At 45.8% G+C, this 19,970-nt stretch overlaps 1 protein-coding gene across 3 annotated transcripts in view; it reads left to right on the top strand.

The window, feature by feature from the left end:
- The window catches only part of LOC110490170 (copine-8), a 125,232-nt gene that overhangs the window by 21,295 nt on the left and 83,967 nt on the right, over window positions 1-19,970 (top strand). For 2 of the 3 annotated variants that reach the window (XM_090200262.1, XM_090200261.1), the window contains exon 2: window positions 17,615-17,655. The exons of the other annotated variant lie outside the window; for it this stretch is intronic. In XM_090200262.1, coding sequence (XP_090056388.1) covers window positions 17,615-17,655 — 41 coding nt within the window. The remainder of the gene's footprint in view (window positions 1-17,614; window positions 17,656-19,970) is intronic. 3 annotated transcript variants of the gene reach the window in all.

The raw sequence follows: 19,970 nt of genomic DNA, 5'->3' as shown, positions 1-19,970 counted from the left end.
TGGCATATGTTATGTCAGACATTTCTGCATCCCAGATGTCACGCTATTCCATATAAAGTGCACTGTTTTTACCACGGCTCATATAATAGATCCCTGAATACATCAATAACCATAATTACATTCGCTGCTAGAAAGCGCAGTCAGCAGCACTTGCTCTAAAGAGCTCCTCTTGTCACCCCGCCAAGTGCCTAGTCAGCCTACACCGAGTTCACTTCAATCACCAGAGCAGTGCGTCCTCCGAAAACACAACTCAATCAAGCCGCACGGCTTCTTGACACAATGCCCACTTAACCCGTAATCCAGCCGCACCAATGTGTCGGAGGAAACACCGTACACCCCGGCGACAGTGTCAGCGTGCACTGCGCCCGGCCCACCACAGGAGTCGCTAGTGCGCAATGGGACAAGGACATCCCTGCCAGCCAAAACCTCCACTTACCCGGCAATGCTGGGCCAATTGTGCACCGCCCCATGGGTCTCCCGGTCACGGCCGGCTATGACAGAGCCTGGACTCGAACCCAGAATCTCTAGACTTAGACAACTGCGCCACTCGGGAGGCCGTACAGTCAAATCTAAATGAAGAAGGTACACTGTATATATTCACCTATTTGTTTCTGGATCAGGATCTTTCTGAATGTGCAGGTAGGTAGGTAATGTTATGTTGTTAAGATTAGGATCCCAGCACCATGTTCACTACTACAACAGAGAGAAGGAATCCCACAGCTTGAGTGTTTTGTTCTTTGATACTGCAGCTGTATGGAAGCACAGATGTACAATTTGCATTAGAATCGGCGTGTGTGTGTGTGTGTGTGTGTGTGTGTTTGGCAGTCCCGTTTCCTTCCATGGTGGCTGGATCTAGTTCAGTGTGATGGATGTGATTCTCTGTGGATCCGTTATCCAGGCCACACCGGGAAGGGCGAAGGAAGGGAAAGAGAGGAAAGGCCCTCTGTGGGATCTCACTTTGTTCTGAGAACCACCCCAAGGAGAGGAGACGGGAGAGGGAGGAGATGGCGAGGATACGAAAGGAGAGGAGAAAATGTGAGAGGAAAGGAGAGTGTTTGCTCACATTTTCCGTCTTTCCTCATTTCCTCTCCCCTCTCCTTTTCTTGTCCTCTCTCCATGCAGTGACAGTGTTACTCATGGCCACAGATCATGACCAGCAGGACAGTAATATCCCTGGTTAAGTCCCAGTTTCACAGACCAATGGCTGCTGTTGTATTGTTCTTTATTTCTAATTCTGAACGACCTTTTCTCCCTCTAATTGGCTGTAACTGTACTGTGTGTGACTTCACCATTCCATCGGGTAAAATCTATTTCTCGAGTAGCACGGTAGAGGATGATGGGTAACGTAGGTCCGGGGCCTGGCACATGTGGTCTGGCACATGTTCAGCGGGTTGTCATGGTAACGCGGTCATGACCAAACAGTGGCGATCTGTCATTTGTTCGCCGATCAGAGACATGCTTGACATGTTCATTCATTTCAATGTCTGTACGAACACATCTCATCAGAGAGCGAAAGAGGAGGGGGAGAGAGAGAAGGGGGGATATTCTGTGAAACAGTCTCTTCTCCTGTTTTTTAACGAGCAGAGGGATGATGTCAAACTTATATTGTCCCATTGGCAGCTGCTGTCTGTGAGTGGGATAAATACTCCAACCCCCCAAAAAACTACCAACTGCCAATCAGTCCTGTGTGCGATTGCCCATTGGATGTTAGACAGTTGCTAAGGTTACAGTTGTTGCTGAGACATTCCTTCACTCGGGCGAACCGTCGGGCCCTGCTGGGACTTGGTGTCTGGGAGGGGGACGTGACTTACACATCGCACGCAGCGCCTTTCTGTCTCTGTCTTTCTCTCTCAATTCAGTGCAATTTGCTTTATTGGAATGACCTAACAATGTACATATTGTCAAAGCATACTTCTCTCTCTCTCTGTTTGAAAGAGCTCTGAAAGGCTTTCAACACCCATCTATCCCTGTCTGTCTCTGTCTTTCTCCCTATTTCTTACCCACCTACTGGGGACAGCCAGACAGACAGCTGTAATGGTTCTGTTGGTGCTTTGGTCTTTTCCCATTTTATTTTTTCTAAAGAGATTTGTCTGGCCTGGTATCAGATCTCTCCAACCCCATGGGTTCTCAGATGTCAGGTCTGCTATGGACTGTGATTGACTGTTCTCACACTGGGTGAATCTCAGGAGCATCAGCCTTCTGTCATCCTTTACCATCCTGAGGAGATGAGGTAACAGAGACGCAAAGGAACTTCTTTGATCAGATCTGGAGTCGGTTCTCAGCAGTTCTTGGGCAGAGCCTTGGCCAGTCTCTGGAGGCTAGTCAGACTGTCTGCTCCCAGCTGGTCAGTGATGCTGGGGAGCATCTCTGTCAGCTGCTTGGTCTTGGTGTGGCCAGTGATGGGTGAAGGTGTTGGCTGCAAGGTAGGACTTGTACTTGGGGGTTGTTGAAGTGGATCACTGTCCCCTGATTTGTGAATATTATATACAAGGACAAAGTACTTTTAAAATGTAGATCCAAAGATGGTATGGTTACATGTTTTGGTTGAATGTTTCGGTTTTGCACTACACAGCTGATTCAAATAACCAACTCATTATCAAGCTTTGATCATTTGAATCGGCTGTGTAGTGCTAGTGCAAAAACCTAATCATGCAACCAGGGGGGGGCCCAGGACAGAGTTTGGGAATCCCTAACGTAGAGTAAGGCATTGTTGGAAGAATAGATTGATGCAATTCAATGCATGATTAATATAATGAACCTATTTTTAAAACTTCTTATAAAGTTGGTTTTGTAGGATAAGCTGGAAATTTGATATTTTTGACTGATATTATGATTGTTTGTTTCATAGCTGCAAAGTGGTTTGAACACTGTCAGTTCCACTTTAATCCATCCAATGATAAACCACTGTGGAGGAGTGGTGGGAGGGTTAATTCCAGGAAACTAACCCTGCCAGCTCTTAATGGAACAGAGGTTATTAAGTGGGCTTTTACCATCTCTGTGGCTTTCAGCTTTCAGCCTCCTACTGAGAGAGCGATGAAAACCGAGATGAACATGACTTGTTCCAATTAGCATCTCAGGTTGAAAGCCTAAAATGCAGCCCACCCAGAGGCATGCTGAGATAGGGCTGTTACGGTGACCATATTACCGCTACACCGGCAATCACGAGTCATGACCTCAGTCAAAATAACACCTGACCATTTAGTCACGGTCACTAGGCTTCTCCAAGCTCTGATGCTGCTGATGGTCATTAGTAGCCTACCAAACTTGCTAACTGCCTGGTACTCACCACTCGTTTGTCCCTCTAATCACTCTGACATCGATGCAAATGTAATCGAAAGTCGAATCAAACACTTCACGACAGCCCATGATCTCATGTTGCGCAACATTTCTATAGGCTATGCAATTGAGTGAAAATGTTTTGATGGCCTCTATTAAAAAGAGTAGGATCCCATCAGCTTTCTATAGGCTAGGCCTACTATATTTATTTTGCATCTTTCCTAATATTAAGCACGTTGCTTCTCTTTACAACAGGAGTATAGCCTACCTGGCTGGCATGAAAATGAACCATGGGAAAAGCGTCCTCCATTCGCTGTTTAAGTGCATAGATGACATGTATTTCTTCCCCCTGCCCCTGTTCCTGAGACGGGTGCATGAAAATGGTCCATTCTCAATCAACTAGTTTCACACACACACATGATTTAGTATATTTAAAGACCATATTAAATCAAGAAGGTGGGTGACATCAGCCTATCGCTTGTGAACGATGCCCATCGTGTGCAGTAAGGCAAGAAACAGCGCATGCCTTTTTTTTTTTTTGCGACTTTGTCTAATCGTAGTCGCACACCTCCATGTAGCCTAGCCCATAGGCCTATATGTTTTGATAGGGTTTGTATCAGAACTAAAGTGTCCAATTAACTTCTTTAAAAGGAAGCATGTGAATCGGCTTTACAACCGGTGTAGAGCCTAACTGGCGGAGGGCATAGGTGGTGTGAGTTTCAAGTTTGGGGAAGGTAATTTTTAACATGAAAATGCACCTTTTTATAATAAAACATTACATGCATAATCACATTTGTGATCACTTTTGAGAGCAGTGTTTTCCTGCTAATTCATTGCGTTTTGAAACATTCACGCTTATAGCATTTCTGCGCTTATAATGTGAAGAAATAAACTATTAGGCTATCAACATTTTAAGCTAAATGTTCTGATCTGTTGCATCCACCTCATTGCTTTTAAAATATGGTATTAATTTGAGATCTGTTGCATCCCACAACTGTCCCAGAGTATGTTTGGAATATATCTTTCTGGCACAAGAAGGACAAGTTGACCAATAGAATAGGTCAACTTTTATACTATGGGGGATAGTAGATTGACATTGGCTAGTGCTTTTGCTGTTCGTTAGTACTACTCATCTTGTTGGCTGATGAAAAGTAAATGTGGACAGTTCTTCTAACATCTTCACTATGCGCCTCGGATTTCGATAAGGACGCTCACGCATTCTCGATGTGTCGGTCTTCACTTGTAGCCTACTTCGGAATTGACATACCTGTGAGAAGGACCCGATCACATTACTGGCATTGGCTAATATGTGAGTGACCAATGTGAGTGAGAGGTGCTTCGGAGCACGGCACTTGGCAGCCGGGAGAAGGGAATTATAAATGGTATATTCAGCCCAAGGGCACAACAGCCACTTTGTCCACAAAAGGGATGTATTATTTTAGGGGGTGTTACTGCCACACAAGGGGGATGCCGCCGTGAAATTTGACGCCTGGTGAGATTATCATCAAGTCCTTGTTAAATTGTGAATGAGAGACTGAAGTATGTGCAGTCTAAAAATTAATATAAAATAATAATTAGTAGATTTGGATAGAAAACACTAAAGTTTCCAAAACTGTTAAAATAATGTCTGAGTGTAACAGAACTGATTTGGCAGGCGAAAGCCTGAGAAAAATCCATTCAGGAAGTAGGATTGTAGGATAGTTTTTTGTTTGTAGTTTTCTATTCAATGCCATTACAGTATCCATTGACTTGGGACTCAAATTGCAGTTCCTATGCCTTCCACTAGATGTCAACAGACTTTAGAAATTGTTTCAGGCTTGTATTCAGCACTAATAGAGTTTCAATTGGTGACGTCACTCGCTCTGAGATCTTGAATTAGTCTGCAAGTGCAGCGGATTTTGTGGAGCGATGGGTAATGATGCTTCGAGGGTGGCTGTTGTAGATGTGTTCCTGGCTCGAGCCCAGGTAGGGGCAAGAAGAGGGATGGAAGCTATACTGTTACACTGGTATGCTATAGTGCCTATAAGAACATCCAATAGTTTAAGGTATATGAAATACAAATGGTATAGAGAGAAAACAGTCTTATAATTCCTATAATAACTACAACCTAAAACTTCTTACCTGGGAATATTGAAGACTCATGTTAAAAGGAACCACCAGCTTTCATATGTTCCATGTTCTGAGCAAGGAACTTAAAAGTTAGCTTTTTTACATGGCACATATTGCACTTTTACTTTCTTCTCCAACACTTTTGTTTTTGCATTATTTAAACCAAATCGAATAGGTTTCATTATATTTTTTGGCTAAATTGATTTTATTAATGCATTATATTAAGGTAAAAAAAGTGTTCATTCAGTACTGTTGTAATTGTAATTATTACAAATACATTTGAAATATCCTCCAATCCAAATATCCTCCAATATCCTCCAGTCCTCCAATCGGTATCGGCATTGAAAAACCCTAATCGGCCGACCTCTAGTTTGGAGGTTAGTTAACAGTGTCCAAGAAGGGCCAAAAGTATATAGAATGGTGTCGTCTGCGTAGAGGTGGATCAGAGAATCACCAGCAGCAAGAGCGACATCATTGATATATATATATATATATCTCAATGATGTCGCTCTTGCGGTTGGTGATTCTCTGATCCACCTCTACGCAGACGACACCATTCTATATACTTTTGGCCCTTCTTGGACAGAGAAAAGAGTTGGCCTGAGAATTGAACCTTAAGGCACCCCCATAGAGACTGTCAGAGGTCTGGACAACAGGCCCTCCAATTTGACACACTGAACTCTGTCCTAGAAGTAGTTGTTGAACTAGGTGAGGCAGTCATTTGAGAAACCAAGGCTATTGAGTCTGCCGATAAGAATGCAGTGATTGAGTGTCGAAAGCCTTGGCCAGGTCGATGAAGACGGCTGCACAGTACTGTCTTTTATCGATGGCGGTTATGATATTGTTTAGGACCTTGAACGTGGCTGAGGTGCACCCATGACCAGCTCGGAAACCAGATTGCATAGTGGAGAAGGTACTGTGGGATTCGAAATGGTTGGTGATCTGTTTGTTAACTTGGGTTTCGAAGATTTTAGAAAGGCAGGGCTGGATGGATATAGGTCTATAACAGTTTGGGTCTGGAGTGTCTCCCCCTTTTGAAGAGGGGGATGACCGTGGCAGCTTTCCAATCTTTGGGGATCTCAGACGATATGAAAGAGAGGTTGAACGGGCTGGTAAAAGGGTTGCAACAATTTTGGTGGATAATTTTAGAGAGGGTCCAGATTGTCTAGCCCAGCTGATTTGTAGGGATCCAGATTTTGCAGCTCTTTCAAAACATCAGCTGTCTGGATTTGGACAAGTTGCTGCAAGGGGTGCTGAGCTGTTGGTAGGGGTAGCCAGGTGGAAAAATGCTTATTGAAATTCTCAATTATCGTAAATTTATCGGTGGTGACTGTTTTCCTAGCCTCAGTGCAATTGGCAGCTAGGAGGAGGTGCTCTTATTCTCCATGGACTTTAGGGTCCCAAAACTTTTTGGAATTAGTGCTACAAGATGCAAATTTCTGTTTGAAAAAGCTAGCCTTAGCTTTCCTAAATGACTGAGTATATTGGTTCCTTACATTCCTGAAATGTTGCATATCGCGGGGGCTATTCGATGTTAATTCAGAACGCCACAGGATGTTTTTGTGCTTTTCAAGGGCAGTCAAGTCTTTGGTGAACCAAGGGCTATATCTGTTCTTAGTTCTAAAATGTTTTGAACGGGGCATGCTTATTTAAGATGGCGAGGCAATCACTTTTAAAGAGCAACCAGGCATCCTCTACTGATATGAGGTCAAGATCCTTCCAGGATACCTGGACCTGGTCGATTTAGAAAGGCCTGCTCGCTGAAGTGTTTTAGGGAGCGTTTGACAGTGATGAGGGGCGGTTGTTTGACCGCGGACCCATTACAGATGCAGGCAATGAGGCAGTGATCGCTGAGATCCTGGTTGAATACAGCAGAGGTGTATTTAGAGGGCAGGTTGGTCAGGATGATCTAAGATGGTGCCCATGGTTACGGATTTAGGGTTGTACCTGGTAGGTTCATTGATCATTTGTGTGAGATTGAGCGCATCTAGCTTAGATTGTAAGACGCCCGGGGTGTTAAGCATTTTAAGGTTTTTGGCATATCATATCTCAGACATTTCTGCATCCCAGATGTCACCCTATTCCATGACCAAGGCTCATATAATCGATCCCTGAATACATCAATAACCATGATTACATTCATTGCTAGAAAGAGCAGTCAGCAGCACTTGCTCTAAAGAGCTCCTCTCGTCACCCTGCCAAGTGCCTAGTCATCCTACACCGAATTCACTTCAATCACCCGGTGACATATTGCTTTTTTTGGCCTTGATCTTTCTCGTTGGAGGAGTGTGCCGCTCAACTTAGTTCCTTTCACTACTGTAGGCACTTTTTGTTTTATTAGCATTTTGCAGGCAAATCACATTTTTGCTGCAAATGGCTTTTTGTATGGTTTGCATGGAATGACTGTTTATTGACTGTCTTCTAAGATTAAATATTGAATTATCATGCTTATTTACTTTATCTACACCTAAATATTCTGATTAGTTGAAAGTGTGCTAGCACTTGGCTGGAACACAACTCTGCACGTCACGTGGGTCCTTTGGACCAGAATTGAGGAGTTCCATCTTAACTCTATAAATCACAGGCTAGAGTTTATTTATTTTTTATTTTTTTATTTTTTTTGAATGACAGGTGAAGATTCGAGTGACAGCCACAGGTGTTCATGATTCTCTCTTCTCAGCCTTTTCACTGTTGGAATATTAGAAACAAGAAGTTAGGGGGCTGGGCCTCACAACCTGACTCTGTCAGTCACTGTCACCATGGTGATATTGAGGCTGACAGACTGCTGGAGAAGCAAGTATCCATGAATCCAACATCTATTCATCGATCTCCTTGTGCTAATAAATATGTGTGTGTGTGTGTGTGTGTGTGTGTGTTCATGTGCTCTAATTTCCATATACATAAATCACAAAGATGTCAACAACATCCCATCAGAAATGCTACAGTAATGATTTACCAACATGTCGTAATAAGATTTCATGGAGAGAGAGAGAGCGAGAGAAACACATTCCAGTGAGTGGGGGACTCATGGGCCTAGTGTAGTAATCCCCACCCTGGTTGCATCTCTCTTGTAGTTAGTATTCCTCTGGGTGTCCCCCTCATCTCTACCCTGGGGAGGCAGACACACTGCTCTTCTCTGCGCTGCCTAGGGATCCCCTGGCTCCTGTCTGCCTGCTGCCATGCTGCTGCCATACTGCCAGCCCTAACAGCCTTTCCTCTACTGGGCTCTTCTCTCTGCTGGAGGACTGGCAAAGGAAATGGGAGAGTAAGAGAGGGAGTGAGGGGTAGAGAGTTGGAGGAAAGGTCAGAGAGAAACAGACAGACAGAGAGCAACCGTTCAGAATGGGTTCTCAACAGAATCCATGAATGAAACACTGACACTTCAGTAAATGTGTTATTGTGCCTAGCTAAGATGGAATACATGGCAAGCACAGGTTGAAATAGTGTGTGTGTGTGAAGGTGAGCGCATGCGTACACACTGCCGAGGCTGTCTCTTTGCCCTCCCAGCCCGGCTTGTCAGTATAAATTAGGACAGGTCTCTCCGAGAGAGGCACTGAGAATATACAAGCCACAGCGCTGCTGATGCTCTCTTTCTCGCTCTCTCTCTCTGTCTGTGTGTGTGTGTGTGTGTGTGAGAGAGAAAGAAAGTGGGAGGGATAGGGAGAAAGATGGACAGAAAGCAGTAGCTAGCTTCTACCTGTGGAGCTGGGCTCAGTGACCTGTTGAAAAGCCTCAGCTCATATTAGCACGCTCTGTTGCAACTGTTCTCTCCAGATGTTGTCAAGCATAATCCTGCTCGGTTGACACACTGTCCTTTCAAACAGTACAAGCCACCATGGAAATAGAAAACATATTCACTACTTACAGTAAATATTAATATAGGATTTCTATGGGTATGATATGTGTCTAGTCTGTTATTCTGTAGCATTCCCGTTTTGTATTAGATAGTCAAATCTAAATGAAGGTACACTGTATATATTCACCTATTTGTTTCTGGATCAGGATCTTTCTGAATGTGCAGGTAGGTAGGTAATGTTATGTTGTTAAGATTAGGATCCCAGCACCATGTTCACTACTACAACAGGGAGAAAGAATCCCACAGCTTGAGTGATTTGTTCTTTGATACTGCAGCTGTATGGAAGCACATATGTGATATTCTACATCACAATTAGATTAGAATTGTGCGTGTGTGTGTGTCAGTTTCCGTTTCCTTCCGTGGTGGCTGGATCTAGATCAGTGTGATGGTGTGATTCTCTGTGGATCCATTATCCAGGCCACACTGGGAAGGGTGAAGGAAGGGTGAACTAAGAGTGGGAGAGGAAAGAATGATGGATGAAGGTGAAGATGGAGGGAGGGGGAAGATGGGCAAAGCAGGGAGGGGGAAGATGGGCAAAGCAGGGAGAGGGGGAAGATGGGCAAAGCAGGGAGAGGGGGAAGATGGGCAAAGCAGGGAAAGGGGGAAGATGGGCAAAGCAGGGAGAGGGCGAAGATGGGCAAAGCAGGGAGAGGGCGAAGATGGGCAAAGCAGGGAGAGGGCGAAGATGGGCAAAGCAGGGAGGGGGAAGATGGGCAAAGCAGGGAGGGGGAAGATGGGCAAAGCAGGGAGAGGGGGAAGATGGGCAAAGCAGGGAGAGGGGGAAGATGGGCAAAGCAGGGAGAGGGGGAAGATGGGCAAAGCAGGGAAAGGGGGAAGATGGGCAAAGCAGGGAGAGGGGGAAGATGGGCAAAGCAGGGAGAGGGCGAAGATGGGCAAAGCAGGGAGAGGGCGAAGATGGGCAAAGCAGGGAGGGGGAAGATGGGCAAAGCAGGGAGGGGGAAGATGGGCAAAGCAGGGAGAGGGGGAAGATGGGCAAAGCAGGGAGGGGGAAGATGGGCAAAGCAGGGAGGGGGAAGATGGGCAAAGCAGGGAGGGGGAAGATGGGCAAAGCAGGGAGGGGGAAGATGGGCAAAGCAGGGAGGGGGAAGATGGGCAAAGCAGCGAGGGGGAAGATGGGCAAAGCAGCGAGGGGGAAGATGGGCAAAGCAGGGAGGGGGAAGATGGGCAAAGCAGGGAGGGGGAAGATGGGCAAAGCAGGGAGGGGGAAGATGGGCAAAGCAGCGAGGGGGAAGATGGGCAAAGCAGCGAGGGGGAAGATGGGCAAAGCAGCGAGGGGGAAGATGGGCAAAGCAGCGAGGGGGAAGATGGGCAAAGCAGGGAGGGGGAAGATGGGCAAAGCAGCGAGGGGGAAGATGGGCAAAGCAGGGAGGGGGAAGATGGGCAAAGCAGGGAGGGGGAAGATGGGCAAAGCAGGGAGGGGGAAGATGGGCAAAGCAGGGAGGGGGAAGATGGGCAAAGCAGCGAGGGGGAAGATGGGCAAAGCAGCGAGGGGGAAGATGGGCAAAGCAGCGAGGGGGAAGATGGGCAAAGCAGCGAGGGGGAAGATGGGCAAAGCAGCGAGGGGGGGAAGATGGGCAAAGCAGCGAGGGGGGGAAGATGGGCAAAGCAGCGAGGGGGGGAAGATGGGCAAAGCAGCGAGGGGGGGAAGATGGGCAAAGCAGGGAGAGGGGGAAGATGGGCAAAGCAGGGAGAGGGGGAAGATGGGCAAAGCAGGGAGAGGGGGAAGATGGGCAAAGCAGGGAGAGGGGGAAGATGGGCAAAGCAGGGAGAGGGGGAAGATGGGCAAAGCAGGGAGAGGGGGAAGATGGGCAAAGCAGGGAGAGGGGGAAGATGGGCAAAGCAGGGAGAGGGGGAAGATGGGCAAAGCAGGGAGAGGGGGAAGATGGGCAAAGCAGGGAGAGGGGGAAGATGGGCAAAGCAGGGAGAGGGGGAAGATGGGCAAAGCAGGGAGAGGGGGAAGATGGGCAAAGCAGGGAGAGGGGGAAGATGGGCAAAGCAGGGAGAGGGGGAAGATGGGCAAAGCAGGGAGAGGGGGAAGATGGGCAAAGCAGGGAGGGGGAAGATGGGCAAAGCAGGGAGGGGGAAGATGGGCAAAGCAGGGAGAGGGGGAAGATGGGCAAAGCAGGGAGAGGGGGAAGATGGGCAAAGCAGGGAGGGGGAAGATGGGCAAAGCAGGGAGGGGGAAGATGGGCAAAGCAGCGAGGGGGAAGATGGGCAAAGCAGCGAGGGGGAAGATGGGCAAAGCAGGGAGGGGGAAGATGGGCAAAGCAGCGAGGGGGAAGATGGGCAAAGCAGCGAGGGGAAAGATGGGCAAAGCAGCGAGGGGGAAGATGGGCAAAGCAGCGAGGGGGAAGATGGGCAAAGCAGCGAGGGGGAAGATGGGCAAAGCAGCGAGGGGGGGAAGATGGGCAAAGCAGCGAGGGGGGGAAGATGGGCAAAGCAGGGAGGGGGGGAAGATGGGCAAAGCAGCGAGGGGGGGAAGATGGGCAAAGCAGCGAGGGGGGGAAGATGGGCAAAGCAGGGAGAGGGGGAAGATGGGCAAAGCAGGGAGAGGGGGAAGATGGGCAACGCAGGGAGGGGGGGAAGATGGGCAAAGCAGGGAGGGGGGGAAGATGGGCAAAGCAGGGAGAGGGGGAAGATGGGCAAAGCAGGGAGAGGGGGAAGATGGGCAAAGCAGGGAGAGGGGGAAGATGGGCAAAGCAGGGAGAGAGGGAAGATGGGCAAAGCAGGGAGAGAGGGAAGATGGGCAAAGCAGGGAGAGAGGGAAGATGGGCAAAGCAGGGAGAGAGGGAAGATGGGCAAAGCAGGGAGAGAGGGAAGATGGGCAAAGCAGGGAGAGGGGGAAGATGGGCAAAGCAGGGAGAGGGGGAAGATGGGCAAAGCAGGGGGAGGGGGAAGATGGGCAAAGCAGGGGGAGGGGGAAGATGGGCAAAGCAGGGAGGGGGAAGATGGGCAAAGCAGGGAGGGGGAAGATGGGCAAAGCAGGGAGAGAGGGAAGATGGGCAAAGCAGGGAGAGAGGGAAGATGGGCAAAGCAGGGAGAGAGGGAAGATGGGCAAAGCAGGGAGAGAGGGAAGATGGGCAAAGCAGGGAGAGGGGAAAGGGAAGGAGGGAGAGGGGGAAGAAGGAGGGGGAAGAAGGAGGGAGAGGGGGACGAATGAGAGAGAGAGAGAGAGAGAGAGAGAGAGGGGGACTGGCGAATCAGGCAGAGGGAGAGAAGGAAGGAAGAAGGAGAGAGGGAAGCAGGAGAGTGGGAAGAGTGAGGGAGGGAGAGAGGGAAGAAGGTAGGAGAGAGTTTATTTTCCATCTTTCCTCATTTCCTCTCCCCTCTCCTTTTCTTGTCCTCTCTGTTTTCTCTCCATGCAGTGACAGTGTTACTCATGGCCACAGATCATGACCAGCAGGACAGTAATATCCCTGGTTAAGTCCCAGTTTCACAGACTAATGGCGGTTATTTATGATTCATGGGGGGCGGGGACTGTAACTATACTGGGTGTGTGACTTCACCATTCCATCAGGTAAAATCTATTTCTCGATTAACACGGTAGAGGATGATGGCTAACGTAGGTAAGGGTCCTGGTGGTCTGGCACATGTTCAGCAGGTTGTCATGGTAATGTTGTCATAACCAAATAGTGCCGATCTGTCATTCGTTAGCCGATCAGAGACATGCTTGACATGTTCATTCAATGAAATGTCTGTACGAACACATCTCATCAGAGAGCGAGAGAGGGGAAGAGGAGGGAGAGGAGAAAGAAGGGGGGGGATATTCTGTGAAACAGCTCTCGTCTCTTCTCCTGTTTTTAATGAGCAGTAGGTCTGATGTCAAGCTTACTGTGCATAGAATGTTTGGGAATGACGTACAATAATGCATTTGTGAACATTCTATCAATATAAAGTAGGAAAGTGGCTGTGCGTTTGGACAATTAAGACACTGCAGCAAATAAAAGTAGAGAGTCTGCTCCATGTTATAGAATTTTCGTCAGAACCTATTTTTAAAACTTCTTATAAAGTTGGTTTTGTAGAATAAGCTGGAAATGTGATATTTTTGACTGATATTATGATTGTTTGTTTCATAGCTGCAAAGTAGTTTGAACACTGTCAGTTCTACTTTAATCCGTCCAATGATAAACCACTGTGGAGGAGTGGTGGGAGGGTTAATTCCAGGAAACTAACCCTGCCAGCTCTTAATGGAACAGAGCGTATTAAGTGGGCTTTTACCATCTCTGTGGCTTTCAGCTTTCAGCCTCCTACTGAGAGAGAGATGGAAACCGAGATGAACATGACTTGTTCCAATTAGCATCTCAGGTTGAAAGCCTAAAATGCAGCCCACCCAGAGGCATGCTGAGATAGGGCTGTTACGGTGACCGTATTACCGCTACACCGGCAATCACGAGTCATGACCTCAGTCAAAATAACACATGACCGTTTAGTCACGGTCACTAGGCTTCTCCAAGCTCTGATGCTGCTGATGGTCATTAGTAGCCTACCAAACTTGCTAACTGCCTGGTACTCACCACTCGTTTGTCCCTCTAATCACTCTGACATCGATGCAAATGTAATCGAAAGTCGAATCAAACACTTCACGACAGCCCATGATCTCATGTTGCGCAACATTTCTATAGGCTATGCAATTGAGTGAAAATGTTTTGATGGCCTCTATTAAAAAGAGTAGGATCCCATCAGCTTTCTATAGGCTAGGCCTACTATATTTATTTTGCATCTTTCCTAATATTAAGCACGTTGCTTCTCTTTACAACAGGAGTATAGCCTACCTGGCTGGCATGAAAATGAACCATGGGGAAAAGCGTCCTCCATTCACTGTTTAAGTGCATAGATGACATGTATTTTAAGAACAGTATTTTCCTGCTAATTCATTGCATTTTGGAACATTGGCGCTTATAGCCTACTACCGGGTGCGCATTGCTGTGCTAATAATGTGAAGGAATAGCCTAATAGTTTATCAACATTTTAAGCTAAATGTTCTGATCTGTTGCATCCGCCTCATTGCTTTTAAAATATGGTATTCATTTGAGATCTATCGCAACCCACAACTGTCCCAACTTTTTTCAAATCATCATTAGTTGCAACATGCAGCCTTCGACTGTATTAAACATTTAAACATATAGCCCAACGTTTGAATCACAACTGAAGTTGCATAAATAACTAAATGAAGCATATTAGGAAGACTTGTTTCTTTTGTTAACTGCTCAACACAGAATAGCTGCATGTACACACTCCCTCGGAAATCGTTTGGAGAAAATATCCTTTCTATTTTATTCAGCTATGTTCAATTGTATTCTTCTAGTCTTGTCTGCTAAATTAACTAATGTAGCCGACAGCATAGCCAGATCAGAGCCTAACATAAGGACAACTGTCTAAAATAAATAATGGATTTGTTGTGATGGTGTGGGCTATATTAAATAGATTTGTTCGACTTTTTCCAAATGTAGATGTTCCAAAGGTCTGCATCAGTGGCTTGTAGGCTACGAGTGTTAGCCAGGAGATGCTAAATGTGTTTATGTTAATTAACGGTCAATTACCGTGAGACCAACAGTTATTTGCTTGACAATCACCGACTGACAAAATGTAATGCCCGACACAGCCCTAATGCTGACGCACGCGCACACACACACACAGACAGGGGGAACCCAGGGGCCCATTACACATGGCGAGGACCAAAGGGCCAGTAACCAGCCAACACAGTCTGGCTAAAATATTTATCTCCTGCTATGAGGAAGGAAACCTGTTTTTAAAATGCTGTCACGACTGTGCAGACCATACTATAGACTCTGCAGCTTTTAGATTCTATAAGACATGCGCACGCACACACACACACACACACACACACACACACACTCACACACACACACACACACTCACTGACAAAGTGAGAGAGTCAGTGAGCAACACGGGTAACAGGAAACAGGAACGGATGGACACTGAAAGATCAGTGTTCCCTCCTGTCCTACAGCAGTCCAAAGCCTCTGCTGATCCCTGGGCTTTAATGGAATAAAGTGGAACATGTAAGCATTTTCTGACCTTTCATCACCTTTATACAGCTCAGTAAGTGTCAGGGATAGTTCAATGGGACATGAACCAGCAGGTCAGAAGGAGAGAAGGGTAGTTCTCTCATACCCTTTTTTTTTTTCAATTTCCACCTAAAATGACATACCCAAAACTAACTGCCTGTCGCTCAGGCATTCAGATAGGAGTCTAAGTGTAATTTAGATGTTGGCCACCAGATGGCAGCAGTGTGTGTGTTAAGTTTCATACTGAGCCAATAAAGAATTACATTACCAGACAATATTTTGTATCGAGTCTGCCAGGAGTTTGCCCAAAATGTGCCAAATTGGTCAACTGATACATTTTTAAGTACATTACTATAGAGAATATACAAAAATGCTATGGTAATAAAACATTTAAGTGTATACACTCCCAGGAATGTCTTACATGATAGATGATTATCTTCCCTACAGAAAATACACTAACCTTCACACATCTAACTAGCCGGGCGGGGTCGGTGTGGGGCCAGAGATCGCAGGGGTTCAAACTGTAGAACCCAGTTCTTACATTTGAATATAAAAATTGATTTTATCGAACGGAAATGGTCGTTGTTATCTCTGGGACCCTCAGGGTGACAAATCAGAGCACGATTACTGAAATCAAGTACATTATTTACCTACAGAGGTGAATGTGTCAAACCAGTTGCCTTGATAAGTGTTTTGTTGTGCACTCTCCTCAGACAATAGCATGGTATTGTTTCACAGCAATAGCTACTGTAAATTGGACACTGCACTTAGATTAACACGAATGTAAGCTTTCTGCCCATATAAGACATGTCTATGTCCCGGAAAGTTGGCTGTTGTATACTACATTCTCTAGTCACATTAGTGCACGTTTGCAACAATCCTCCTGGTTTAGGGACACCGATCCCGTAGAGGTTAACGTTTCCAAGCCATGGCAGAGGAGTCACTTACTGTATCTCATCTCTCGTTCCCTCACTCCATCCATCACCCCATCCCTTCATCCAATCCTGATCTCATAGGATGAATGGTCTGTGTCGGAATCACTCCAGCGAATTCACTAAAGAATAGCTTTGTTATATTAGCGGTAACTGTATTCCCCAAATCCCCTGATTTCAATGAGTCATAATCTTCCCGGCCCTGTTTATTTAACAAATATTCTCCAACGTATAAGTGCTCAATGACTTGTGTAAGAATTGTCATTGGCTGTGGAGTTAGAATTTAAAGGCGGGGTGGGGTTTAAGGCTATTTTGTTTGTAAATGAGTCATTGATTCCAGTGGGGTTTGAAGGTGTTCATGCGTTGTGTGTAGGTAGGGGCTTAAGGGTAGTTTGTCTGTTTTAATGTAAATGTACTACTGATTCTCTAGGGGGTTGGAAGGCGGCCCCATCCAAAGGGGAGGTGCACTGGAGGTGTTCTTGATCACTGATGATGACTTCATTATAAACCCCCTCCTGAGTATCATGATATAGAAGGTGTTACCGATCATAATGGATGGGGCTTTTAAACAGCACTGGCTGTGTGCTGCCTCTCTCTCTCTCTTACCTTTTTCCTCTGTCTGCTAATAAGCCTGACGAGCGAGACCCACTCCGCTCTGTAACGGCTGCTACAGCAAAGCCTCGTCTACAGGCCTCATCTCCTAGCCAATCAGAGCATGACGCTCATGTCTCTCTTCCCAAATGGTACCCCTTTAATAGTGTACTATTAAATCACATTGTATTGGTCACATACACATGGTTAGCAGATGTTATTGCGAGTGTAGCGAAATGCTTGTGCTTCTAGTTCCGACAATGCAGAAATATCTCACAAGTAATCTAACAATTCCACAAAAAAGTCCTAATACACACAAATCTAAGTAAAGGAATTGAATAAGAATATGTACATATAAATATATGGATGAGCAATGACAGAGCAGCATAGGCAAGATGCAATAGATGGTATAAAATACAGTATATACATATGAGATGAGTAATGCAAGATATGTAAACATCCTTAAAGTATCATTATTAAAGTGACTAGTGATCCATTTGTTAAAGCGGCCAACGATTTCAAGTCTGTATGTAGGCAGCAGCCCTCTCTGTGTTCGCGATGGCTTTTTAACAGTCTGATGGCCTTGAGATAGAAGCTGTTTTTTACATTAGGGAATAGGTTGCCATTTGAGATGCAATCCCGTCTGTCATCCTGTATCTATCCCCAACGGTGTTCCCTGCCTTAACTAACGACAGCCTTAATGAGCCAATCAGCGCCTCATTGTGTTTAACGAAGCAGCGTGGTGTGAGTTTTGACTTATTCACACCTCGCTCCCTCCTGTTTTGTTTTTCTCTTCACAGAAATCTGCTGGACATGGACACCTTTTCCAAATCAGACCCAAGTAAGATCACCATGGTTTTCTCTTTTTATTTGTTTGTTTCACAATGTCACTGTTAATACCTGTTCCGTATCAGCGTTTCTGCATAAATGGTGAGTGTGCCCGGGGGGCTTCCTGAAGCTCTACTCTCCTGAAACATCTCCAACAAGCTTTTGTATCCTGTTTAGCAGGATTGGGGTCAATTCCATTTCAATTTGTCAATTCAGAAAGTTTACCAAATTCCAATAACAATTCAAATTCTTCCTCCTTGAAAAGCTATGAAGAGAAATGGACTTTTGGTGTGCTTCCCTGAATTGAAACAGAATTGACCCCAACCCTGCTGTTCAATCATTTAACACCTCTCTATGCCCTAAGCTAAGACCTAATCTGTCTTAACCCATCCTCACACTCCCTATCCAGCCTCCTCGCTCTGTCTTGGCCCGGTTTCCCAAAATCATCATTAGAGCTTTTCGTATGAGCATTGGTACCCATATACGTACCCATATACGGGGTGAAAATGGCAGATTTGGGCACTGATAAGCCCCTAAATTGGAACGACATCAAAACTCTGGCTTTGCGTTGTACGAGTTTTGACTAATAGCCGTTCTGAACCTGAGCACTGCACGCAACAAGAACTTGCCCCCATCCCTCCTGTTAATTGGGAAACAATTAACTCCTGTTAATTGGAAAATTCTTTGTTGTCTGAGTGAGGGAACTCGATGCATTTTGAAAGATAAGACGTTGACGATTATAACAATACCGCTTGGATGTCATGTAATTAAGTGTGTGCACTTCCCATATGAGCCTATGTCTGTTGTGAAGAAAATTAGCTGCGGAACACGCAACTGAATGCACACATGACTCCTTTCTATGCGTACCAAAATTAGGATCTGTTTCTCTGAATTGCCGTTTCAAAGCCTTAGAGCCAATTTATGCTAGATCCGAAAATGTGGTCGGCGGTGCCATATGGATGGTGTGACGCAATCGCGTAGCCTCTGGAGGCAGGCAGAGGCCAATTTGAGCTCCGTACCGCATCGCCGTGCACCTCCTCAAATTTTGTAACAATGGGGAGGGCTTCATATAGCTTACGCATTGACATGATTGGTTGACGGTAGGTGGGGGCAGGAGGTCCTGTACAAACAATAAACTAATTTCCTTGACAACTTCCTTCACAACAGCTTTGCGCTGCTCCGCGAAGTGCAAGAACTATGAATGCCCTGACTTCTGCAGAGGCCATATCATCGTAAATGCTGCACGGATTGATCATGCAGTGCCTTTTATAACTTAGCTAGTCATGTTGGCAATAGAACAAGCTTTCAAATGATGCCCACCTGACCCTGATAGTGATTTTATAATGGGCAGATTTTGGATTGTGTAAAAAACAACAACAACAACAACAACAACAACAACAACAACAACAACAATACTTGTGTGATGATGGGGATGCAGGGTAGTGTTCCAAGCAAAACAACTACAAGTGTATAAAGCCACTTATAGTTGAAGAATCTTCTTTGAGTCATAAAGGTGCATTGAAATGACTTAGGAACTGTGCACACTTTGGAGAGGTGTGTGTGTGTGGCCATTTGGAAACACCAATTTAGTCCTCGAACTCAAATCTTTGTCATGGCTTTATTTTATGTTGCACCTACCCCACATTTTTCAGGAATGTTCTTCTAATCTTACTGAATGCGTCCAGAGTATTTCCAGATTTCGTAATCAACAAATGTGGCGAAAAGTACAATAAATAAAAAATGCACATAAAATGTACAGTGTAATGTTTGGATTCAGGCTTGTGTCAGGTAAGCTGTTGTGGAGATTATAGTCAAATTATTAGCTCAAACTGTTCCCTTTCAATTACTATGCCCTATCCATTTAGGCCAATTCCCGCTCATGTAAAGGGTTAAATCGCAAAGCTGTTTCCCAAAACGTTAAAACATTTGTTATTTACTAACCGCTTCAGACCACTCGTAGAACGGCTAAGTGCGCCGTTGGATGCGTTTTTGCCCTTCCGCGTCACTTTGTACACACAAGATCTCCGCCAAACTTAGAATCAAGATGTTTGTCTGTCTGTCTCTCTCTGACCGCTGATAACTTCAGAACGGAATCGAATACAAAGTTGCCAATTGTTACACGAACTAAGGATAAAAAGGGGCTTCAAATGAAACCCGAGGGTGACTGCATTAAACGATCAATACAGTAGGCCTATAGGCTACAAACAGGCCTACATACACTGAGTGCACAAAACATTAAGAACACCTTCCTAAGATTGAGTTCCACCCCTTTTGCCCACAAAACGGCCTCAATTTGTCAGGGCACGGACACTACAATGTGTCAAGCGT

This window comes from Oncorhynchus mykiss, chromosome 15 (genome assembly GCF_057628025.1).
Source record: "Oncorhynchus mykiss isolate SJ-2025 chromosome 15, ASM5762802v1, whole genome shotgun sequence".
Taxonomy (NCBI): Eukaryota; Metazoa; Chordata; class Actinopteri; order Salmoniformes; family Salmonidae; genus Oncorhynchus; species Oncorhynchus mykiss.
The sequence above is the reverse complement of the archived record's forward strand: the minus strand, read 5'-3'. Positions and strand labels throughout refer to the sequence as shown.